This window comes from Lithobates pipiens, unplaced genomic scaffold, assembly GCF_037356315.1.
Source record: "Lithobates pipiens isolate NorthernLeopardFrog02 unplaced genomic scaffold, aLitPip1_a1.2 Scaffold_18, whole genome shotgun sequence".
Taxonomy (NCBI): domain Eukaryota; kingdom Metazoa; phylum Chordata; class Amphibia; order Anura; family Ranidae; genus Lithobates; species Lithobates pipiens.
The window spans coordinates 375,331,717-375,358,334 of record NW_027507758.1 but is presented as its reverse complement, the minus strand read 5'-3'; the positions used below and the strand labels follow the sequence as shown (position 1 = coordinate 375,358,334).

General features: G+C 44.5%; 1 protein-coding gene across 1 annotated transcript in view; it reads right to left on the bottom strand.

The window, feature by feature from the left end:
- Positions 1-25,309, bottom strand: part of PSMD2 (proteasome 26S subunit ubiquitin receptor, non-ATPase 2) — a 39,064-nt gene extending 13,755 nt beyond the window's left edge. The window contains exons 1-12 of the mRNA XM_077487733.1: positions 25,143-25,309; positions 12,377-12,433; positions 8,265-8,429; positions 7,120-7,241; positions 6,639-6,863; positions 6,270-6,428; positions 3,735-3,879; positions 3,590-3,650; positions 3,364-3,510; positions 3,158-3,264; positions 2,909-3,036; positions 1,754-1,841 (exon numbers count right to left, since the gene is read on the bottom strand). Coding sequence (XP_077343859.1) covers positions 1,754-1,841; positions 2,909-3,036; positions 3,158-3,264; positions 3,364-3,510; positions 3,590-3,650; positions 3,735-3,879; positions 6,270-6,428; positions 6,639-6,863; positions 7,120-7,241; positions 8,265-8,429; positions 12,377-12,433; positions 25,143-25,250 — 1,512 coding nt within the window. The 5' untranslated portion in view covers positions 25,251-25,309. The remainder of the gene's footprint in view (positions 1-1,753; positions 1,842-2,908; positions 3,037-3,157; positions 3,265-3,363; positions 3,511-3,589; positions 3,651-3,734; positions 3,880-6,269; positions 6,429-6,638; positions 6,864-7,119; positions 7,242-8,264; positions 8,430-12,376; positions 12,434-25,142) is intronic.
- Positions 25,310-26,618: the final 1,309 nt, after the last annotated feature.

Genomic DNA, 26,618 nt, shown 5'->3' with positions numbered 1-26,618 from the left:
GTTGACAGTTTCCCCAGCCATCAAGGCCGGGAAATAATGTAATGCGGTGCCATGTGCATTGAAATACATTGTGGAGCACAGGGAGATATGCAGGGTCATAAAAATTTTAACTACCACTATTTTATTCTCTAGGGTGTCTGCTTTCAGATTTATGTTTTGGGGGTTTTATGTAATCTTCAGGCCTAAAATATTTGTGCAAATAACATGCAAAAATGGCTCTGGCAGTGAAAGGGTTAAAGAGCAAGTTCACCTTCGGGAATGTTAAATGTTCCACCTGTAAGCTTTGTAAAAAAAAAAAAATAAAAAAAAAAAAAATAAAACTGGCTCCTAATTTTTAGCTAGCTCCTAGATTCAAAGCAAATTTGTCATGACCTGTTTGCTTAGCCTTGTTTCCGCATCAGAGGTTTGACTTTTCGGCAGCAAGTCTTCCTTGAAGACCACTTCTCGTCAGACTTCTTCGGACAGTAGATGGGTGTACCTGGATACCTTTTATCTGCTGCATTAAGTATCCTTGGCTGACCACCGCATCTACAGTTCTCAACGTTGCCCAATCAATGGTGCCCTCAATGCTGAGAAATACAGGCAGATACTTATCCATCATGCCATACCATCAGGGAGGCAAGTGATTGGCCCCAAATGTATTCTGCAGCGGGACAACCGCAAGCATACAGCCAATGTCATTAAGAATGATCTTCAGTGTAAAGAACAAGGAGTCCTGGAAGCGATGGTTTGGCCCCCAAAAAGCCCTGAGCTCATCATTAAGTCTGTTTGGGATTACATAAAGAGACAGAAGAGCCTACAGTCACAGAAGATCTGTGGTTAATTTTCCAATATGTTTGGAACAACCTACCTGTGGAGTTACTTCAAACACTGTATGCAAGTGTACCTAGAACTGATGTTGTTTTAAAGGCAAAAAGGTTGGGAACACCAAATATTGATTTGATTTCAATTTCTCTTCTGTTAGCTCACTTTGCTTTTATCGAAAAAAATAAAATAAAAAATAAAAACCCCACGCACAAATTTAAATATATTTTTGAAAGCATTCTTTCTAGATGTTTTTTTTCACACCTGCCTAAAACTTTTGCAGAGTACTGATACTCTTACTTTTATTTTATTTTTTTATAGTAACCCCAAACTTCTCCTTTAAATCTATAAGTCAGACAGATCAAAGAAGCATATCAAGAATTTCACACTAATAATGTAACCAGAGCCTGGCTGGAAACACCAGGGTTGGCCCCTCCCCAATCCGTTCTGGACCGGTTATTGCAGGTGTGATGGATTTGTCTTCCTACTAGGGATCTAAAACTAGGATACAGATTGGGAGGATCATTTTGGGATTGCGTGACATGGCCTTGAACAGAGTTAGACTCGACGTGTTTTTGGATAGTAGCATTTGTACTATGAGATCACCCACCCTCTTGGTGGTCTTCTAATGGAAGTTTTGACATTATGTCATTGGTTTTTGTTTCCTTTTCCTAGTAGCTACGTGCCATTATTATTTACACATGACTAAAAGGCAAGACATCTTACTGTGTGCGCCACAATCTTTTGCTGTTGTACTGCATACCTCTATCATATAGAATTCTCATGTTCTACTGTATTGTGCCTACTAAAGTCGATTGCATTTTATGCAAATCTTTATATTCTTAATGTGGTGGCTGAATAAAACTTTACCCGATTAAAAAATAAAAAAATGCAAGCAGAAATAAATCAGACTGTGCATGATTCCACCTTAGCAATGCTCATGGCTCACCTCCATACTGGACTTTGAATCCCCCATTACTGGAAGCAGCAGTGTAAGAACGTCCTCTCGATTGGATCCGGCGTAAGCAAGACCGAGCCTACAGGCCCAGAAAGAGATTATACAGCGTAAACCAAAGACTACTTGGCATATTCATTCCACATAATTACGTTTCACAGCAGAAGTGTATTCAATTTTGCATTCATTTATTTTATTTATAATTCTTAATTTTATCTTTTATTATACCAAACTATTAAAATAAATAGTCATGAGAAAGAAGATGTATGAGCTTTCTATATTTTGAGAATACTGGATTGCAAGGAAAAGGTGTTCACATAGCTCCTAGATTTCTCCCATATATAGGTGTTAAGAACACAGCTAGTTTGCATTTAAAATGATGTCTTTTTGCACTGCTGGGCTTTCTGTAAAATTTAAAATGTTGGACTCCAAGAGAAGAAAAGCGTGAGGGCACAAACTTTCAAGACCAGTCCAGACCTTCAATTTCGGTAGCTTACAAAGGATGAGCAAGATCTGAAGGTTTTGACTTGATGTGTAAACAAAGCAGAGGGTGCTTTCCCCTTGTGAAGTGCTTCTGTGGTGCATTAATAACATCTCATGAGCCAGTCATATAGTGTTTGTTAAAGTTCTTGTTATCCAGAGCGCCCTAGTCTCCAAGCTCCTTTGACTTGGTGTGGCTCCCGGGACACCCATCACTCTCTACCATTGCCTGGAGCATAGACTAGCTCCCTTTCCTGCCAGCACTCACAGCAACAGGCACAGGACTTCAATCCCATACGGCATGAGTCGCTTACACACATAGCTTCGTTTACATAGGATTAAGTTACCGATATAGCCATTTTAGAGAAAATCGTCACAGGAGGCAGCCCTGTGATTATAAAGCTTTTGCTTTGTGGTGTTAGGCACAAGGTCTATTCCTCTGAGAGGAGCCTGAACTGTGTAGTAAGTGATAAAAGGTTAGGATTTCTTTTAACGCTTTGTATTTTTTGTGAAAACACTGCCTTTGTTTGATGCTGCATACGTAACAGCTTTGTGGACTCTTGCTCCCTGCAAATAAAAACCCACTGTGGTTAACTGCTCCAAAAGTGAAAACAATGCTGCCAACAATACAGTATCCTAAGATTAGTGACCAAAATGTCCAGCACTCACCCAAAGATGGCACCAAGTCGCATTGTGTTGCTGTTATGTAGAACATAGTCTGACAACAGAGCCAAAGCCGGGTCGCATTCATTTCTCACCCCAGAATTCACAATCCCACAGGCTAAGAGAGCTCCAGACTGCAAAGGAAGCAATTACACTAAACAAATGTTGAACTGTCTTAGTGACTACAAAGATGATGACACTAAAATGAACAACACTGCCATCTATATGTTAAAAGAAAGAAACTGTAAAACTCACCTTGATGTAGTCTTCTGAAGAATATAAATACTTGTCTATCTGGGTCAAGCCACCATCAACGTCCCACAGGAGAATCATTCCCAAAGAAGCAGCAGCACTGAGCATTCCTAATGACATAAGGCAGAAAGTCATACTGGAGCAACATGGGCAGGAAAGGGAACCAATGGAGGCACAGAGAACAAAAAAACAGCATAGTAAGTTCTTACCATGATCCTTGTTTTTATACAGCCATTTGTTTCCATCATCAGTGAGCAGCTTGTCTTGACCAAAGGCAGCATTAACAAATCCATTCACAAATGATGAGGCTAGATTCATCCGAGCTGAATCTACTTGTGATCCACTGCCTCCAAATCCTATTAAAAATCATTCCAAATATTATAAACATACCATATTACTTGTTTCAAAAATTAGGCTGGCTGCTCATTAACTCACTGTTATTTTCCAGGTGGGTCTTGTAAATGTCATCTGGCACCTTGGGCTCCATAATATCCAGCTAAGGTGGAAAATCGTTAAAAGAAGGATTAAAATGATAATTAAAAAACTAAACATGTAATACAACACTTATCGGGATTTTTACCTCACGAGCCAGAGCCAAGAAGTTACTGTTTAGCTGAACATTTGACATGATTTCTGTTAAATCCTCATACTCTTCCACATCCTCATTCAGACTAAGATAGACTCCATGGCGGCCTAGCATAAACGCCATCTGTTTCTGTATAACCCTATATAAAAACAAAAAAAATAAAAATACAGCCTATGAAAATATTTCAATTCTGTTCACAAGGATATTAAAAAAAAAAAAAAAAAAAAAAAAAAAACAACACACACACACACACACACACACACACACACACACACACACACACACACACACACACACACACACACACACACACACACACACACACACACACACACACACACACCACAAAGCTATCTTTCAAATAAATGAAAAAGAAGATCCATAAAAATCACAGCTGTACTGTTTTGAAGGCTAAATGTACGAGTTGTACAGCCTTAACCACAAAAGATGGTTTTCCCCATTTACTGTATTGTGTGAAATGAAGTACATAGAAATACCCAAGTCACAAAACATAAAATACCTACAGATAGTTCCTGAATTACGTTAAGTGTTAGGTACCTTAACGTGCCAGGTCCTACCCAATAAAAAGGGTGCAAATAAATGTTTCGACATCCATTTAATATGGTCAGTTAAAGCATAACTAAAAAGGCAAAAGTCGCCCCCCCATTTTGGATAGAGTAGGGAATGTTTACAATCCCCACCGGGTGTTTATTCCCATTGGGGAGATTTTCCATCACTTCCTTTCCAAAGTCATAGCAGAAAGTGACAGGAAATCTCTCTGCGAAAGAAGCCACAGAAGAAGCAGCAGAAGAAGAAGAACGTCCAGCCTGAGTTTTTCCTATGGGACACAGGAGCGCAATTCGTTTTGCACTCCTGTGACCAGTTTTCAGCGGAGATCGGTCTAATGTCCGCTTTACGCTGACATCTGTGCCATTAGTCAAGGCTGAGCGTCATCCCAACTTCCCAGGTCTGGATCCGCCAGCTGTCTTGATTGATGGCAGTTTCAGCGAGCCGCTGAGACTGCCGCTACCCGCCACTCCACAGCTCATTGCTCCGATGAGCGTGGAGAAGCAGACCAGGAGCGATGCTGACAGTCAGCAACACTCTGCTCAGGGAGGAGTGAGAACCAAGCCATCAGCAGCGTTTGGTGGCTCTGTTCTCAGTGCAGAGATGCCAGTGGATAGTTGAAGCATCGATCCGACTCGCCATCCACCGAGGCGAGTAGGTTGAGCACAAAAATTACCATCATACTTCTCTTTTAAAAACAAAAAAACCCAAAAGTGGAACCTCCGCTCATCTGCCTCAGATCTCATATTTACACTAACATGCAATAATAAAAAAATTTATTAAATGTCATTTGAAAAAAAAAAAAAAAAAGGTGCTTTAGGAGCCAAGGGCGGAAGTGACATTTTGCCGACGCTTCCACCCTGCAATGATATGAGGATGGGTGGGGGCCCATCTTTCCCTCACTTGTCTCCATGCCTAACAGGGAGAAGAACCAGATTGGAGCTGTCTGTAGCGGTGGAGGCAGAGAGCGGCATGGTGGGGGTCTCCCCCTCTCCCACTGCCAATAAAAGTGATCTTGCGCCGACCCGCCGCAGAGACCACTTATCTGAAAGCGGACTGCCCACTGAAGAACAGGATACCGGGGAGGATCCTGCTCCTTTAAAGCATGTTATGTTATATGACAGTACTTGTCCTGTGTCATTTGGCCCCCTGTAACACCTAAAAACCAGCTTGGAAACAAAACCTGGAAGCCGATAGGCTACTATACACATTTGAACCAGATTTTGGACTTTCCAGTTTTAGTAAACCTCCCCCCTTAGTGTCAGATCATTAAGAAACCCATATACACTCCCTGACCTGCCTGCCCCATGGCAGATTATTTGATCACTAAGTAGTCTATACTCAATGGCCTGCCTTTCAGTCCACCCCATATTGATGAAAAGTATTGCATCTGGTACAGGTGGTCCAACCATGGTTATCACTCCTGTCCTACCGCAGAACAATGAAAAGAACTGCAATAGGTCCAAAGGGGCAACCTCACGTGCAATGGCACTGCCTAAACTATAAGACAATCCTAAAACCAAACAGACCTCCTACAAGTGCTTTTTCTTTTGTGAAGTGATAGGCCTGTGCACAACTTCAGTTGCACTTTGTTTACTGCAAAAGCAAACCATGTGACTGGCCTATCCGCACAGCCCCAAGGTTGCTACACTGCTGCCTAGGTCACCTTGTGGTGAAACAAGCTCCACTTACTCGACAATCTGCAGAAGCAACAAAGAATGGCAGTCCTATGTGCAAAGAAGTAATTTGCTGTTTAGATAACATTAGGTTACCAAAAAAGGTACTGTTACACAGTTTTGTCTGTACACAGAAAATCTGTTTTAGATACAACTTTTAGATTAGTAAAGCAAATACATAAAAACACAAAAAAATAAAATAAAAATTAAAATAACGTTTTTGTTTTTTTTACAATGGTCATAATTTTAAAAATAGTACATAGAATACGCAGTTGAATAGACTTACACATCCTTGCAAGAAGTAAAGATGTCCTCCACTAGTTCCATGTCATTCAGCATCAGAGCAAGGCGTAGTGCCTCTGGATAACGGTTAAACTTGCGGAAGATAGAAAGTGCACAGCGCAAGAGAGAAGAGCTCTCTGGCTCTGGGACATAACTCACACAACTGCATGAAAGATAAAGGCATCATATTAGCCACAATCCCCATAAAGCACTGAAGCAAAAGATATAATTTGTCAGGAATGCAACGCACAATCTACGGTAAGCAAAATAAACATTCACTAGAAATATCAATGCCTAATAAAAAAGATGAACTGCTCTGCAGGAAACAGTATCATATGCTTGCAGTGAGCCAGAAACATTTGCATAGTCTCACCTGGTCAAGTAGAGGCAAACTTTAGCATAAGCATTGTCATCAATGTATTTTTCCAGCATGTCCATTTGCTCTATCTCCATAAGAAGGTCGCAAGCTTCATGCTCAGCATTGTGTGCCATATTATATGGGACAATCTCCTTCACCAAAGTCAGCAGCGTATCTCGCTGAGATTTATCAGATTCCTCCACTTCTTGCCATTCTTTAGCGACCTCACCAGATAAGTGCCTATTACAGAATACACAGGTCAGTAAGAGTGAATAAGAAACCTACAGACACATCACTGATTTTCACAAATATCCTGATAATGTAACAAAAGCACAAAACAAAAATTAACAAACTGATCCCACTAGCCACCGATGAATTCAAAGATTTTATTGTTCACAGGCAAAACAAAGACTGTGCTTTATTTGCACCTGCTTTTCTGAAAAGAAACACACACGTAATATGTTACAGTATTTAAATGCAAGGTTCACTATTTTACCTGACATATTCATGCCCCCACGAGGCCAGCTCTTCTTGTGAGCCAAACAGTCTGTACTTCAGGCACTCTCTTTCTCCACTCATAGTCATAGCGAGAACAGAAATGATATCTGCAGCAAACCGCTGTAAAAGTAGAAAATGCAATTCTAAAAGTCACATTCTTGATACAGTACTCCATCACTGCATAGACCATGACAGTACCCTTAAATTCACTACATAGAAACATGGACTACAAAAAAATATTTGCTAGTTATAGTAACGCAACTTAAGGCAAGTGTTCTTTACCACTTTTCAGGTCCTGTTCACACCATCTGCACACTAAAAGCTTAGGTTTTAGCACGCAGGCAGCTGTCAGTTTTCAGCTGCAGTGAGGGGGTAGTGTGATGCATATTTCAGCACAACACACGGTTTACTTTTTTTTTTTCTTATATCTTTATTTGAAGTGATCAAAGTGACACATAATTCAAGGCAGCGTGGAGCATTGAGCTGCTGTGTAGTAACATATGGTACCTACCTGTGTGTTGTGGTCAAACACTGTCTGCCTTTTACCGCAGCTCTTTGCACCTTACCTCTGGGATGCATTGCAGTGCACACAGAATTTTTTTAAAGGACCCCAGTGAGTGGCGTTTATCCAGTGAAGAAAACTGCCAGTCACTGTGTGTGAACAAGTCCTAAGAAAGCGAACCATTAAATAAAAATTGAGGTTTCAAGAATTGTGTAATGTTATATCATTTTGCACTCTGAATACATCCAAGATAATGATTTATGTTATCTGAACTGGAGACAAAGTGTAAGGGACTTGCATATTGCTTTTGAAACCACAGTATAAATGGTGTAGACTGCCAATGGGCAATACATCATATTACAAGAATGTGGGTACATAATCAAGCGTGTTTCTTTTTTCAACACGTAGAGGACCCAGAAAAATTTATTAACCAGAAGCCACAATTGGGGGTTACCCATACTTGGACAAAACTTTACAAGTAATGCGACAGATTCAAACATTGTGTGTGACAACTTGGCCATGTAGGGGTTCCTTAAGGGACAAAAGCAAATGCTTACGACAGTCAGGAAAGCATTCTACTCAAAACATACCTCTCTCTCACCTAATACTTTAATCAGCCACATTGGATTTTCCTGACTCACCTTATTTTCTCCAGGGGCCATACTCTCATATATTTCCTTAAGTTTGCCATACTGTGGTCGCAAGAATTTCAGAGGTTTAGGAACAGAGGTCATGGAGGTAGTGGAGGATCGGATCTGCCTTCGCAACTCCTCCAAAGCTGGCTTATAAAGGGAGCTGTCCGTCTCCTAGAATAGCACAACACACATAAATAAATCCTTACAAAAAAAAAAAGCAGTAGAAAAAGTGTATTGTTTATCCCCATAATTTAACCCCTTTAGGGCTCTTTTACACAGGAACGTGTGTATTTCTGCATGAAAGAAAGGTTCTAGTCGGCAGAGCTAGAAGAAAAATGTGCTAAATACGCAACTATAGTACTCACGTTTATGTCTGTTTATATTCACGTAAAATCTGCAGCTGCGTCCTACATTTTGTGCTTACCAAAACAAAGAGCAAATTTTCAATTGTAGATGCAGCTGTGTGTATGGCTTATGTATTAAATATAGTGCTGCATTTAGATGCCTACAAAACGATCTGCTCTACCTATCTAGAGGCAACTTTTTTTGTTTCCCGGTAAATGAGCTCTTATACAGAATACCACCATCAAGTAATCCCAGTTGCACTTCACAATAACAAATTAAGGCAGTTGTAAGCCTCAGACAAGAAATCTGAACAAAGGGAATCCTATTCTGTGAATGTCTCTTCATCCAAATCTGAGTGCGATTTCTCTCTGCCGCCCTGTCCCTCTTATCTGCAATAATTTCTGACAGCTTTTATCAGCACCGAGAGAAGAAAGGTAGCGAAACAGGAGAGCTCCAGCCAATGATTGAGAGCCACATCTGTGCCTGTTCGCCGTGTAGTGTGGGGGAGGGTCTCTTCCTTCCAATCAGATTTCTTCTCTGAGCTGTGCAGTGTGTGAATTCATGTCCCTGGGCCCCTACTTTGTATTCTGTGTGTGGTAAAAGGCTGTCCAGGACAGATGGCTGAAGATAATGAGGTACAACTTAGTAGGAAGAAGCATTTCCCCCATCCCACTGGGGCTTAGTCATAGGCTACCCCCGGTGGGTAAAGAGAAACATGAGGGGTGTGGTTTGGCAGAGACTGGTAGTCTGAAACTGTCCTTAAGCCTCATACACTGAGAATATTGGATGAATACCAGTCTTTTATTTTTTTAGCATGCTAGTCTCACAAAGAAAACGAATAGGTTACTAAAGTTCTAAAAATTCTCGTAAGACAGGATACAACTTCAGAAGCGACATAATTTATTGTTTCATTTCCAAGCATGCGTATTCTTGGTCACATGATTTTTTTCCCCATACAAATACTTTACTAACTACACAAAAATCATTTGTTCTGTTATCTTATGAAAAGATTTCCGTGCTTTTCCCTTCAGATATTTTTGCATGAACTGTAGTGATCAACGATTGAAAGCCGTGCACTAGCGAATAAATTCATCAGACAATCGCTCCGAATGCAGTGTTTTTCACTCAATTTTCTCACTGTGTGTACTAGGCATTACTCTTAGGTTGCACGGGCTGGATGGGAGAGCAGTGATCACTTTACACACACAAAGCTTTACTCTCTGTACTGGTACAAAGATATGCTGGCACCCCCCCCCCCCCCCTTTCCTAAGGACCCAGGAAAGAGGCTCCTCTTGCTTTGAGCGGCACCATAAGCATTACTAAACAACCTTGGTTAAAACTACATTGCACAAACAAAATATCATTATACAAAACTCAAGGCAATGTTCAGAAATGGCCACAACAAAAACACTCAACTCTAATGTTACATAAAGTTTTCCCTCTCTATACATTCTGATGTATTAAATACAATTGTGGGTGCGTGCGTGCGACAATATATATATTGAGAGGTGAACAGAGTGAAGATTTTATTTCAACCTTTCAATGACGCACAAGCCCATCTTCCTTAGGACAACAAACAAGTGAAGCAACACAACATATATACACCTTAAAACCCCTCCCATCATACACCTCATCCATCTGGGTGTCCTATCATTTATGTTAGGGGGTCAGTTCTACAACCCCTGGAAGTCTTTGATTTTTTTTTTTCTTCCTACAACGACCTGTGCAAAACATGGCATCATACCTGAGGGATTCCTCAATGGTTGACTTTTTGAAACAATTGAGGCCAATCCCTTCAGATTGTACACTTCCACCTTGGATGTCAAAAGCGTGGAAAAAGTTATCCCCAATGAAGATGGCATTGAGGCGGTACATCAAGCCACTATGGATTGGAGAGACCACTCACAAGTTCTCTTTTTAAACTATCAGGCCCGGTTCACACCTATGCAAATTGGATGCAGGCTTAAACCACATCCAAACCTCATAACATTTTAAAATCTATTAGTTTTAATTCATCTGGTTCACATATGTGCGTTACATTCGCACTCCGCATTGCCCAAAAAATGTGTGCTTTTCTAGGCATTGCGGTGAAAATTGAAGGCACATATTCTTCTATGGGAATGAATCTGATTCGCAGATTCATTCCATTGTGAACAGGCATTCTCTCCCTGCTCAGCTGATCCGCAGATCGAATGGAGAAGCGCCGCTGAACAGCTGCTTTTTCTCTTCACAGAGAAAACGGAGCTGGAATTCGCACCAGACTGGTCTGAACCGAGCCTGAAGGTTCTTTTTAGACAATGAATTGCTTCAAATTTGAAGACACCTTCTATTTGCAATGCACTGGAACATCTATGGGCTCAAATGTGGCACCTTTGGCAAATATTTGTATGCTCTACTTTGATCTTTACTACCGTCATTGTCCCCTCACCTTCTATATTACCGGCACTACATTGATGATGCTGCAGAAATAAAATTGGATGACATAGTCAAGTGCTTTACAGAACATGGATACTCCAGGGAGGCACCTCTGAAGCATAATCAGTGGGAACCTCCAGGACAGAGTATTTTTTTTTCCATGCAATATTCAAATAGCAGCAAACTGGGTTGGGAAGGTGAAGGAGATCATGGAGGCAGAGGATTGGCTTGCTACTTGTAAAAGGCACTAGATAGTGATTTTAATCTACCTGGGCCGCCTGGAGAGATCACATACATGGCCAGGCCTCAGTCTCATCTAGATTAGACATTGCATTGTTGGCCTTATATAATTTTATTTTTATTTTTTTCCGGTGTATAACATGCACATTCATTTTAAGAGGGAAGTTTCAGGAAAACAAATTGAAGTATTGGCATATAACATGCTATTTGGACCCGATTTTCATGGTCAAAAAGTGAGTGTTATATGCCAATAAATACAGTGTGTAATATATAGTTTCAGGTCCATAAATATTGGGACATCTCATCAGTGAAGCGTGGTGGTGGTAGAGTCATGGTGTGGGCATGTATGGCTGCCAATGGAACTGGTTCTCTTGTATTTATTGATGATGTGACTGCTGACAAAAGCAGCAGGATGAATTCTGAAGTGTTTCGGGCAATATTATCTGCTCATATTCAGCAAAATGCTTCAGAACTCATTGGGCGGCACTTCAGTGTAGATGGACAATGACCCGAAGCATACTGCGAAAGCAACCAAAGAGTTTAAAGGGAAAGAAGTGAAATGTTATGCAATGGCCAAGTCAATCACCTGACCTGAATCCGATTGAGCATGCATTTCACTTGCTGAAGACAAAAATGAAGGGAAAATGCCCCAAGAACAAACAGGAACTGAAGACAGTTACAGTAGAGGCCTGGCAGAGCATCACCAGGGATGAAACCCAGCGTATGGTGATGTCTATGTGTTCCAGACTTCAGGCTGTAATTGACTGCAAAGGATTTGCAACCAAGTATTAAAAAGTGAAAGCTTAATGGATGATTGTTAATCTGTCCCATTACTTTTGGTCCCTTAAAAAGTGGGAGGCACACACAAACTGTTGTAATTCCTACACCGTTAACCTGATTTGGATGTAAATACCCTCAAATTAAAGCTGAAAGTCTGCAGTTAAAGCACATCTTGTTTCATTTCAAATCCAGTGTCTATACACATGCTTAGATATAGATAGGGTGTGGATAGCGCACTTTGTAGGTGTATTTCCTTGTCAACCATTAAAACTTTGATAAAGAATATAAAAAAATAAAAAAAAATAAAAAACACAACACTACATAAAAAAGGTACTGACCCCCAAACGTTCCACGAGCATTTCAAGTTCATCTTGTAGTTGCTTGTCTTCTTCAGACTGTAAAAAAAAATAAACAAAAGGCTCATCAAGAGTCAATGTAACACATAAGAACACAACCTACTAGGCATTAACCGGAAGGTTTCTATTAATGCTCTCAAAGCAGAGTTCCAGTCATAAATGTCTTTTTACGTTAATCAGCAGCATTAAATCTAAATAACAACCTTTGGGAAAAAAATATATTTTTTTACTCAACTTTTCAGGTCTGTTGCTAGGTGGTCCCCCATAATCTGCCTCTTCCACTCCAAGGTGCCTGGCCTCATTTCCCTCAGCGCCCGTGCTTGCTAGTGCTCCTCTGAAATGATGACATTTCCCAGGTGTCACTGGGCAGCGCTGAGGGCTCCGTTGCCATCACAACGGGGGCAGGCACTTCCGCCACCGCCGCCCGTTATGATGGCAACATCAGAAATGTACAGCGCATTCACGAGAACAGGCGGTGCATGCTGGTCGCTCAGCTGCACCAGAGTCCGGAAGATAGTGCTTGTGGGCTTCACATGCCCACAAGCACTATGGAAATTGTCACAAAACAGGAATACAAGATATATTCCTCTCTAAAATCTGCAATCAAGCACAGGTTAATAACACACGTGAGTGTTTTAAATAAGCATTATAAAACAAAATATATGGATATTAAAAAATAAATAAAATAATTGGGAGCAATTGTATGCGCCTATGTGGAAACATCAGTTTAGAGCAAAAAAGTTTAAAGTGGACCAAGGTATAAAAAAAATAAATAACTTTGAGTGCAGCACTGCCTCCCAGCACCCCCAAGCCACTCCCCCCAATACTTATCTGAGCCCGATTTCAATCCACTTGATCTAGTTCTATGCATGAGAGTTGCAGCTTTCTACGCTCTCTCCCTTCTCACAAGCTCAGAGATAGCAGCAGGAGCTGCACTAAACTCACCTGCCACTCTTCTTTCGGGTTTCAATTTTTGGATCGTCTTCATTCTTTGCCTGTTTTTAATGGCCCAACAGAAATGACGTCACTTCTGTGCACATGCGGGAGGACATTTATCTCGGCAGATGCCAAAATTGTACATTTAACTGTATGTGGGATTTGTAGTTTCTCCACAGCTGGAATGCAGAGATTGCCTGCTCCTGTACTAATCCAAACTACTTGTATTAATTGTTTTCCAAATTCTACTTGATGTGAACAAAATACTTTTAATAAGTCTAGTTAAAATCTCTCACTATGCTTCATTATACCCAAAAAACAAGTTTTAAAGTAAACTAAGTAAAGAGTAAAACTATTTGTTATGCTGTTCCTAGCACTTAACACCAAACTACTATTAGATACAATGATGAATGTCCCTGTTTGCTGGTGGTATTTAACCACTTGCCGCCTGTCATATAGCAAAATGACGGTGGCAAAGTGTTTTCAATATCCTGACTGGGCTTCATATGACATCCTCAGGATATTAAGCCGGGGCGCGCATCCCGGCGATCATTGTTCAGGTGTGTCAGTCTGACACCCTGCAACACTGATCTAGGTAAAGAGTCTCTGACGAAGACTCTTTACCACGTGATCAGCCATGTCCAATCACGGCTGATCACAATGTAAATAGGAAGAGCCGGTGACTGGCTTTTCCTCACTCACGTCTGACGCGAGTAGAGGAGAGCCGATCGGTGGCTCTCCTGACAGGGGGGGGGGGGGGGGTCCTGTGCTGATTGCTTATCAGCGCAGCCCCCCTCCCCGATCCTGCCCAGGACCGCCAGGATGGCCATCCACACTGGACCACCAGGTATGCCTCCCCCCCCCCCTAGACCCTCAGGGAAATGCACATCTGTACCCAGGCAGCTGCCCATCAGTGCCCGCTGATAACGTCTACCAGTGCCACCAGGGATGCCCATCACTGCTGCCCATCAGTGCCCAGCAGAGCCTCCCAGTGCCCATCATTTCAACCTATCAGTGCCCAGTGTCGCCTATCAGTGCCCATCTGTGCCACCCATGAGTGCCCACCAGTGTCGCCTATCAATGCCCATCAGTGCTGCCTAACAGTGCCGCATATCAGTGCCCATTGATGGTGCCCGTTCATTGGTGCCGGATTATCATTGCCCATCAGTGAAAGAGAAAACTTACTTGTTTACAAAATTTTATAACAGAAAAAAAAAGCAAAAAAACGTATTTTCAAAACTTTCGGTCTTTTTTTTTTATTTGTCTAGCAAATAAGAACCACAGAGGTGATCAAATACCACCAAAAGAAAGCTCTATTTGTGGGAACAAAATGATAAAAATTTAGTTTGGGTACAGTGTAGCATGACTGCAATTGTCTTTCAAATTGCGACAGCACTGAAAGCTCAAAGTGCCCTGTATTGAAGTGGTTAATATGAACCCTCTACCTACAAAACGTATTATAGATCTACAGGTAAAGTTTTGTCTCAGTGTAGTGCTCATACAGATGGCAGATTAGTACCAACCTCTATGCAGAGCCACTAGCAAAAGGGTGTACATTCATCTTGGAGCTGTGTGCAGGCAGCCCATAGAAGTGGAGGCACACGCAGCACTGGCACGGACACAATCACATGTCAAAGCTTGACACGTGAGCAGGAGCATGGATCTTAACACAGAGGCTCTGCGTTTGGATCCGTGCACCCTCTTCTGCTCACATGTCAAATTCTGACATGCGATTCTGTCTGTGCTGGCGCTGGGTGTGCGCCCACTTCTATGGGTTGCCTGCATGTGCACACACATCTGTCAGTGGCTCTGCATAGAGGATGCCACTAATCTGCAGAATGAGCCCTTACAAAATATACTCTGTTGTCCGGTTTGTAAATATATTTTTACAGTAGATCATTTCGGTTTTTAAATTCTTCTGGATACCAGTTTTGTAAATATAAAAGGATATGTAATGTATTGCTTTGATCATGCATGTACTTGCTGGGAAAGCATTCTTTGGAATAGCTAAACAAGGCCTCCAAACAACAACCCCTTTTGCATTGTCAGCCGTTTTCCTGCCTGATCTGATCCTGCATTGTATTTATGCCAATCACATAGCACTGGCCATACTTAACAGTAACATTTTTCTCATATCTGTCTATGCTCTCTGGATGTACTCATCTGCCTAAACTCTGTAATAATGTGGGCATGGGCATACTAAGGTCACAAAGCTTACACCAGAGAAACCCTTGAAATGCTTCAGGTTTTGGGGAATCCCTGCTACAATTAGTTCATCAGAGGTCTGTGTGGGCAAATGGCCCTTACAATGGGGTTTAGTTTTAAGATAGCCCCCTTTATAGTGGTGGTCAGAACGTCACCCTTAGAGAAACAAAAATGATCACTGGCCTCCTACAGCTGGCTCTGGTAAGGGCCCAATCACACTGAACGGACCACTGCCAGGGAGTAAACAGCAGCAGCCTACGGAAGCTGTCCAGACTTGTGGTAGAGGGGCGCTGTAGTGTGCGATTAAGTGGATCACATGGCCCCTTTTATTTATTTTTTTTACACTGAACTTTATTTACAGTGTACAAAATTGACACTTCAATCATGCCATTGTACAGCTGGCACTGCTGAACAGCGCCAAGCGATTCCATAAAAATCAAAATGCAGCATGTCTGTATTTTAGCGCAGCTCTGGGCTGCATTTCATAGCAAATAGGACACACAGAAAAACACTTTTTATGTGCATTCTAGCAGTGACTAAAATTTTACACTGCAGTAAACATCAGCCCCTACACTGTGTGAATTGGCTTTTAGTGGAGTTGGTCCTGGAACTATTCTAGCACCAATAATCATTTCCTGCCACAATGGCCCTGTAACTGGGCTTTAATACCTCTGCGGTGTTACAGCCTCTGTATCATATATCCACTGTTATTGGTTCCTACAGCAGTCACACAATTGGGTTCCATGCATGAAAGAACAACACACCACCTCATCCCACTGTGGACACATGAGGGGATCTGGCAGCTAAACAAAGCACATCTTTTCTGCCACCAGTTATATGTTACGCAGTTGGCAAGAGGTTGCAAAGGTCAATCAGTAGTAGATCAAGGAATCCCTAATAACTTAATGAGGATGGCTACCTTAAGCTGGCCATACACTATACAATCTAAAAATTGTACAATCTCCTTTAGCTTTACCAAAACTATATAATACAATACGAGGGCAAACCTACACAAATAATTCCATTAGTATGTAATCAAGCAGGGCCTTGCATTACAGAGTTGTTGGTAGATCTAAAGCTTGCTATACAAATGCTTTTAGGTTGCCAAAAAGCATGTAATATAAGGACACGCCTAAACAAGCCATTCAATTTATATGCAATCAGGCAGGCCATTGCACTACCATTGTTTTTGGTAGAGGCTCACAACTCACGTTACAATCGGATTGTGCAATCTCTTTTAAATCTATCAACAAGTATGTAGTCCAAGGGTCTGCCCGATTGCAAAGATCAGCTAGGTCCTTATATCACAGTTTTGTTAGAGCCAAGCTTGATTGTACAAACATTGTATGGTGAGCCTATAAGTGGTTCTAAAGGCTCAAGGCGTTTACATTAATGCATTCTTTGCATAAAAGTAAAAAAAAAAAAAAACCTTCCCAGGCTCATCTCGATCCAGCGATATGCACTAGTGCCCCAGTTCTATGGAGACTCTGCCTCCTCATTGGCTGAGACTTCTGCTGTCACTTCTGCCGTCAATCAGGGGAGAGGGCAGGGTGGGGCAGGCTACAGCTCTTTGTGTGAATGGACATTCAGAGCCGCAGCTGTGGATCGAGCCGGCTTGAGTGCCCCCATTTCAAGCTGCTTGCTGTTGGGGCAGCAGAGAGGTGCTAGGAGTGATGGCGAGGGACCTGAGAAGTGGAGGATCCAGGTTGCTCTGTACAAAACCACTGCAAAGAGCAGGTGAGTACTACATGTTTGTTATATTTCAAAGAGACTTTAATAATAATCACTTTAAGAAGACTATACAGACTGTATGGTGTATCATTACCATAAGGCTGCTTTCACACTGTGGCATCGGCGGTATTTTTAGCGGCGCTTTACCGTAATTTTTTCAGAGGTTTTCGGCCACTATCGGGCGCTTTTAGCCCCCGCCAGCGGACAAAAAAGGGTTAAAAAGACCCTCAAAGTGCTGCTTTGCCGGTGTTCTGCCGTATAGTGTCCGGCCATGAAATAGTGTCCGCCCCGTACTGCGCATGCGCAGTACGGAGCAGACGAAGCTTCGGAAAATTTCCGAAGCTGAACGGCGCCTGCGCCGTGAGTGGAGGTGGTAGCCCCACCATCCAAGCGGACATAGGGTTGTGAGTATTAAAGGGCCCCTCGCGGGCGAGCTTCGCTCGCCACGCTTCGGGCTCGGCCTCGATGCGCTCGGCTCTTTTTTATTCCTACTCTATGTCCACTTGGATAGTGGGGATAGAACCTGGACTCACGGCGCAGGCGCCGTTCATCCTCGGCAATTTTCTGAATCTGTGTTGCTGTGTACTGCGCATGCGCAGTACACAGCGGACACTATCCGATGGAGGACGTTATTAGACAAGACAACGGCACAGCCCATTCATTTCAATGGGCAGAAGCGGTTTAGGAGCCGTGTATACACCGCTCCAAAGATGCTGCTTGCAGGAGTTTTTTTTTTTTTTTTTAAAGTCCTGCCAGCACATCGCTTCAGTGTCAATGCCCTAGGGCTCACACTGAGACTGCAGGGGAGCTGTTTTTCAGGCGCCATTTTTAGCCCAAAAGCGCCTGAAAAACACCTCAGTGTGAAAAGGGGCTAAAGGAGATTCTACAAATCAGACTGTACCATGTATGTATCTAAACTGGCCCAGCTGGAGAGATCCTGCATCTCACAATTGTGTTGTTTTGCCTTAAGTTACATTACAAGGCTTCCCATAGTCTATGCAATTTGATTGCACAACCACTTGAAGCCCAGGCCCTTTTCTGACACTTTGTTTACAAGCAAAAATCTGTTTTTTGTTTCGTTTTTTAAATATAGAAAATGACTTAACCTGCAAAATGATATATTTTTAGTAGGGATGCACCGAATGGGTTTTTTGGTGCCGAAACCGATACCGAAAATGAAAAATACACTAGGCCGAAAACCAAAACCGATACCGAAACAGCACCGATACCGAAAATGACTGTTTTAAAAAAAAAAATTTTTATACAGGAGGTGGTCAGAGACTGGCGACACGGTACAGGAGGTGGTCAGAGACTGGCGACACGGTACAGGAGGTGGTCAGAGACTGGCGACACGGTACAGGAGGTGGTCAGAGACTGGCGACACGGTACAGGAGGTGGTCAGAGACTGGCGACACGGTACAGGAGGTGGTCAGAGACTGGCGACACGGTACAGGAGGTGGTCAGAGACTGGCGACACGGTACAGGAGGTGGTCAGAGACTGGCGACACGGTACAGGAGGTGGTCAGAGACTGGCGACACGGTACAGGAGGTGGTCAGAGACTGGCGACACGGTACAGGAGGTGGTCAGAGACTGGCGACACGGTACAGGAGGTGGTCAGAGACTGGCGACACGGTACAGGAGGTGGTCAGAGACTGGCGACACGGTACAGGAGGTGGTCAGAGACTGGCGACACGGTACAGGAGGTGGTCAGAGACTGGCGACACGGTACAGGAGGTGGTCAGAGACTGGCGACACGGTACAGGAGGTGGTCAGAGACTGGCGACACGGTACAGGAGGTGGTCAGAGACTGGCGACACGGTACAGGAGGTGGTCAGAGACTGGCGACACGGTACAGGAGGTGGTCAGAGACTGGCGACACGGTACAGGAGGTGGTCAGAGACTGGCGACACGGTACAGGAGGTGGTCAGAGACTGGCGACACGGTACAGGAGGTGGTCAGAGACTGGCGACACGGTACAGGAGGTGGTCAGAGACTGGCGACACGGTACAGGAGGTGGTCAGAGACTGGCGACACGGTACAGGAGGTGGTCAGAGACTGGCGACACGGTACAGGAGGTGGTCAGAGACTGGCGACACGGTACAGGAGGTGGTCAGAGACTGGCGACACGGTACAGGAGGTGGTCAGAGACTGGCGACACGGTACAGGAGGTGGTCAGAGACTGGCGACACGGTACAGGAGGTGGTCAGAGACTGGCGACACGGTACAGGAGGTGGTCAGAGACTGGCGACACGGTACAGGAGGTGGTCAGAGACTGGCGACACGGTACAGGAGGTGGTCAGAGACTGGCGACACGGTACAGGAGGTGGTCAGAGACTGGCGACACGGTACAGGAGGTGGTCAGAGACTGGCGACACGGTACAGGAGGTGGTCAGAGACTGGCGACACGGTACAGGAGGTGGTCAGAGACTGGCGACACGGTACAGGAGGTGGTCAGAGACTGGCGACACGGTACAGGAGGTGGTCAGAGACTGGCGACACGGTACAGGAGGTGGTCAGAGACTGGCGACACGGTACAGGAGGTGGTCAGAGACTGGCGACACGGTACAGGAGGTGGTCAGAGACTGGCGACACGGTACAGGAGGTGGTCAGAGACTGGCGACACGGTACAGGAGGTGGTCAGACTGGCGACACGGTACAGGAGGTGGTCAGACTGGCGACACGGTACAGGAGGTGGTCAGACTGGCGACACGGTACAGGAGGTGGTCAGACTGGCGACACGGTACAGGAGGTGGTCAGACTGGCGACACGGTACAGGAGGTGGTCAGACTGGCGACACGGTACAGGAGGTGGTCAGACTGGCGACACGGTACAGGAGGTGGTCAGACTGGCGACACGGTACAGGAGGTGGTCAGACTGGCGACACGGTACAGGAGGTGGTCAGACTGGCGACACGGTACAGGAGGTGGTCAGACTGGCGACACGGTACAGGAGGTGGTCAGACTGGCGACACGGTACAGGAGGTGGTCAGACTGGCGACACGGTACAGGAGGTGGTCAGACTGGCGACACGGTACAGGAGGTGGTCAGACTGGCGACACGGTACAGGAGGTGGTCAGACTGGCGACACGGTACAGGAGGTGGTCAGACTGGCGACACGGTACAGGAGGTGGTCAGACTGGCGACACGGTACAGGAGGTGGTCAGACTGGCGACACGGTACAGGAGGTGGTCAGACTGGCGACACGGTACAGGAGGTGGTCAGACTGGCGACACGGTACAGGAGGTGGTCAGACTGGGGACACGGTACAGGAGGTGGTCAGACTGGGGACACGGTACAGGAGGTGGTCAGACTGGGGACACGGTACAGGAGGTGGTCAGACTGGGGACACGGTACAGGAGGTGGTCAGACTGGGGACACGGTACAGGAGGTGGTCAGACTGGGGACACGGTACAGGAGGTGGTCAGACTGGGGACACGGTACAGAAGATGGTCAGACTGGGGACATGGTACAGGAGATGGTCAGAGACAGAGGACGTGGTACAGGAGGCATCCCCCATTGCAGGCCAGTGTCCCCCACTGCAGCCAGTGTGCCTGTGTGCCCCATTGCAGCCTGTGTGCCATTTTGCAGCCAGCCTGTGCAGGAAAGAGAGCCGCCTCCGCTGCCTGTTTGATCACAGCGCCGGGAACATCACAGCTTTCATTTCAATAGCTGTGTGTTCCCGGCCGCGCGCCGTCACACGCAGCCCCTCCCCCTTGTCCGGGCACTAATTTTTAGCAGAGGTCCTACAGAATAAAATGGCGCGTGTTGTAATTTTTTTACGCCACATGGTATTTACAGAGGTTTTTAAAATGCTATTTTTTGGCAAAAATGCACTTTAACCACTTGCCTACCAGGCACTAACACACCCCTTACTGCCCAGGACATTTTTCAGCGCTTTCGCACTTTGAATGACAAATTGCGCAGTCATGCTACACTGTACCCAAACAATTTTTTTATCATTTTCTTCACACAAATAGAGCTTCTTTTGGTGGTAATTAATCACTGCTGTTTTTTTATTTACAAAAAATAAAGACCAAAAATTTGGGGGAATAAAACGTTTTTTTTTTTACTTTTTTCTGTCAGCAAATTTTTCACTGATGTGCGCTGATTAGGTGGCACTAATAATATGGCACAATTATGGGCACTGATGGGTTGAACTGATATGTGGCACTGAAGAGCAATAATAGGTGGCACTGGCAGCCACTAATAGGCGGTACAGATGGGCAGAACTGATAGGCGGCACTGACCGGCATAGCTAATGGGCACTGAGTGCCGCCACTGGTGGGCACTAAAGGCTGCTCTTTACACAGATCGGGGTCACGTCTTCTCCTAGAAACACGACGGGGTCCCAGAACAAGAGCTGCACCACCCCGCCGTCATTTGACAGTGGGCGGGCGGCAAGCAGTTAATAAGTTTTAATGCACACAAACAATATAACAACCAACTTTTGGTAAAATATAAAAGATGAGGTTACACCAAGTACAGATACCCAACATGATGCTTTACAATTGCACGCGCTCATGGAGTGGTGACGCTTTAAAAGCCGTTACAGAGGTTGGAGGCTAGAATTATTTCTCTTCGTTGCAATACCTCATGTGTTGGACAATTACTGTTTATGTATCCGCGCAGCACTGACGTGTGCGTTCACGGGGTAAGGAACCTCTTTAAAAAAAATAAAAGTAAATGGGAAAACGTGTCTGATTTTTTTTTTTTGGATGCCACCCATTGGGAGGGTGTCAGGCCACCGACTCTCCTGGTCATGGGACAGCGCTGTCAGTATACTTTAAAGCGGGAGTTCCGCCGTTTTTTGTTTTTAAAAGTCAGCAGCTACAAATACTGCAGCTGCTGACTTTTAAAATAAGGACACTTACCCGCCCAGCGCGCCCGCGACGTCAGCACCCGAAGCTGATCTCTCGATTGGCTCTCGGGTGCTGCCGCTGCCATCTTCGTTATGGGAGTCAGGAAGTGAAGCCTTGTGGCTTCACTTCCTGGTTCCCTACTGCGCATGCGCGAGTTGTGCTGCGCAATAAGGATGGACCCGCTGTCTCTGGGATCCGTGTGTTTCCCAGCAGACAACTGGGACCCACAGGAAGTGGCGTAAATACCCGCAGATTCTGCGGATATCCATGCCGGAAGTGGATGCAAATACCTGTACTATACAGGTATCTGCACCCCCCTCCCCCCTGAAAGGTGCCAATTGTGGCACCGGAGGGGGGGGGGGTTCCAATGAGTGGAAGTTCCACTTTAGGGTGGAGCTCTGCTTTAAAGTTCAAAAAAATATTACTGTCAGCCCTTTGTCATATACTGCTCCTCCTGTGCAACTCTTAATGTAAATCTAAGCCTCTAAATCCCTCAATTAATGCCACTCACTGAGGCCGCTCTCCTCCTCCATCTCGAGTGTAGCTTTTGATTGGAGGAGGAAATCGTTCACGTGACCATTAATGAAAGAGTAGATCGGTCACATGACTGGGTCCGGCATTAATGGAGGTATTTAGAAGCTTTGATTTACAATGAGAGCGACACGGATTGTTTTCTACTAAAATACATTAATTGAGTTTATTCAGCATGAAATAAAGCTTAGATATAAAGCGTGAGGCTGTATATTCTGCAATATTTACATTTTTGGTAAACTCAATGAATCCCAAGCTCTGCAAATTTCATAGTAATGAGATAAAACAATGTTCAGGAATATTCCTTTATCTCATCATTTTGCAAATCTATGCACACTACAAACTGTATGATTGAAACAGTTCTGATATCACTGCTTTACTAACCTGACAGATTATTATTCTAAATAAGAAGCCTTTATTTTGTTTGTAAATATTAAAGATTCTAACTACCAGCAAGAATGAGTCCTTATATTTAAAGATCACCTGTCATTTCAGACCCATCATGGCAGCACCCGTTAGCAGGCATCCACTCACCTGCTGCTGCCTTGTCCCTCCCCTTGTTATGTCACTGGCGCATCACCAGCCACCCCATTAAAGCGAATGGGACTGTCAGTGAGCCAACAGCGGGTGAGAGGAGGAGGAGCTGCTACGGGACAGAGATGACAGGTGATCTTTAAAAATTATTTAAAAATCGAGTCAATTTATATCAAGACTGTTTACTAGTGATTTAAATCAAATCCACACTGACAGTAAGCTGGCACAATCGACAGCTTTTTTTCCCCCCTGGCTCTTCCGGGATCTCCAGGAGAGGCATAAGCTGCCTGTAAAAGCAATCCAACAGCTAATTAGCCATTCGGATTGCTTTTACAAAAAAAAAAAAAAAAAAAAAAAAACGCTGGCCATCAGCTTAAGGCTGCTTTCACACTGGGGCGGTGCGGGCGTTGGCGGTAAAGCGCCGCTATTTTTAGCGTCGCTTTACCGTCATTTTAGCGGCGGTCTGCGGGCGCTAGCGGGGTGGTTTTAACCCCCGCTAGCGGCCGAAAAAGGGTTAAACCCGTCCGCAAAGCGCCGCTGCAGCGGCGCTTTGCCGGCGGTATTGCCACGCTGTCCCATTGATTTCAATGGGTAGGAGCGGTTTAGGAGCAGTGAATACACCGCTCCAAAGATGCGGCTAGCAGGACTTTTTTCACTGTCCTGCCAGCGCACCGCCCCAGTGTGAAAGCCCTCCGGCTTTCACACTGGAGTGAAAGGGGCCGGTTTTTTTCAGGCGCTACACAGGCGCTATTTTTAGAGCTCTATAACGCCTGAATACCGCCCCAGTGTGAAAGCAGCCTTAAAGCGGAGGTCCACCCTAAAGTGGACCTTCCACTCATCGGAACCCTCCCCCCCTCCGGTGCCACAATCGGCACCTTTCAGGGGGGAGGGGGGTGCAGTTACCTGGATAATCCAGGTAACTGCACCCACTTCCGGGATAGCTCTCTGCGGAAAGGGGCGTAACTTACGCCCCCCTTTCCGCAAGTGCCCGCCCCTTCCCGCAAGTGCCCCGCTGCCTGCTGGGAAACACACAGATCCCAGAGGCAGCGGGGAGCGTCCTTATTGCGCAGCGCGATTCGCGCATGCGCAGTAGGGAACCGGGAAATGAAGCCGAAAGGCTCCATTTCCTGATTCCCATACCCAAGATGGCGGCGGCAGGACCCGACAGACGACCTAGAGATCGGCTTCGGGTGCCGACATCGCGGGCGTGCTGGACAGGTAAGTGTCACTATTTTAAAAGTCAGCAGCTGCAGTATTTGTAGCTGCTGGCTTAAAAAAAAAAAAAAAAAAAAAAAAAAAAACGCGGAGTCCCAGTGGACTCCCGCTTTAAAGACAATACTAAGATTATGCCTATAGCTGCAGGTATCATCCCAGTAAAACCACTTAAAGCTAAATGACGTAACAGGTACACGATTTGGCCTTAAGTGGATAATCTCCTTTAAGGGGACCATACACTATACATTTTAATTGTACAATCTCCTTTAGGTTTACCAAAACAATGGAATACGAGGGCACACCTAAACAGTTCATTCAATTTGTATCCAATCAGGTCAGCCCACAGTTGATGGTAGATGTATACAGTGCTGTACTATTAGAGTGTATGGTCACCTTAGAAATCAGATTGTACAGTGTATAAACAATTAGAGTGTATGGTCACCTTACAGATCAGATTGTATAGTAACCTTACAGATCAGATTGTAAGGTCCCCATTAGGCATTAGCTCCCATCCCAGTAACACTACGCTTTGTGCTGGGTGACCAATTAATCCATCCTATGTGATCTCCTATTCTATGTGCATTCAATCAGTCCTGTGCCATGTCATTGTTAGTACCAGGCCCCGAGGACTGTGCCCCCGCCTGTGTTGTGTATGGGCCCCAGTGACTCAGCTCTATCCCCCGCATAGCTCCTCTCTCTACACAGCACGGCCGGCCTCACTCCTCGCCGAGTCTCACCAATTCCTGCTCCTCCTTCTTATCCTTCACCGCGTCGCGTGCTTCTCCTCCGGCCTCCTTGCCTTTACCAGCCGCGGGTGTCTGCTGACTCCGGCTCTTTTCCTCCATGTCTGCCAATGAGTCCCGGTAAAGGCGAACACAGGCCAGCCAATCCGCGCAGGCGCCGGGAGCACGCTGCAAGACGTAATACGTACACGCACAAACCCTGTGTACGCAACAGAGAGCATTGTCCTAGAAAGGCTTACTTCCTGGTCATGTGACTATGAGATGCCACTTTTCCTGGAGCGCCATATTACTACTCAGTGATGACGCTTGGCAGCCATATTGGTGCTCTCATTGGTGCAATTCATTACTGTTTGTTGTATGTAGCGCTCGAATTGTAAGGACTAAAATAAAGAATGGCATGTTCAGGGAGCTTTAGGCCATAATGTGCTAGTATACACTGTTGTGTTAGTGTTCTCAGCTGTCACAGGGGCTTCCATCTTGACATTAACTGAGCTTTCCTCCATCTTGGGCTGTGTCATTCATACCTCTCAACTGTCCCTGATTTGGAGGGACTGGCCCTGATTTGGAGCAATGTCCCTCTGTCCCTCATTCCTCCTCATTTGTCTCTTATTTTGGTCTGATCTATAAATATTTATATAAAATGCACTTTTTATCTATCAAAACATGTTTCTTAATGTTAAACCTTTCATCTGATTTCTAAATTGCTCCATTTGTAAATTCCAAAAGCCAATATAAAGGAATGATAGTGGTAAATAAAAAAATAAAAAAACACTTGTGGGTTTAACCAATCTTGTTCTTTTGTACAATTCTCCTTTAAGGGGGTGTGGCAGGGGTGTGTCATATTCCTGCATACTTTTACTGATAGATGTTCCTCATTCCCATCTCAAAAAGTTGGGAGGTATGGTCATTGGATGAGCCCTTATGAAATCACTCCCACCTATGCACATGAGTCACATCATCACAGTACACAGGAGTGATGTAAACATACGCTGTGCTGCGCATGCGTGGACCGATTTCAGCATGGGGTGGATTTGTCCTGGGAGGAATGGAATTTTTGCTTAGGTGTAAGCATGCAGATTCGTGTTCCTTTTTTTTGGGGAAGGGGGGGATTTGTGCTGGCACTTAACTACTTCAGCCCCGGAAGAATTTACCCCCTTCCTGACCAGAGCACTTTTTGCAATTCGGCACTGCGTCGCTTTAACTGACAATTGCGCAGTTGTGCGACGTGGCTCCCAAACAATATGAATATAAAAAATATATAAACAAAAAAATAGCAACAATTTTGAAAAAAACGCATTATTTTTTACATTTTGCTATAATAAATATCCCCCAAAAATATATAAAAAACATTTTTTTTCCCTCAGTTTAGGCTGATATGTATTCTTCTACATATTTTTGGTAAAAAAATATCGCAATAAGCATTTATAGATTGGTTTGCGCAAAAGTTATAGCATTTACAAAATAGGGGAT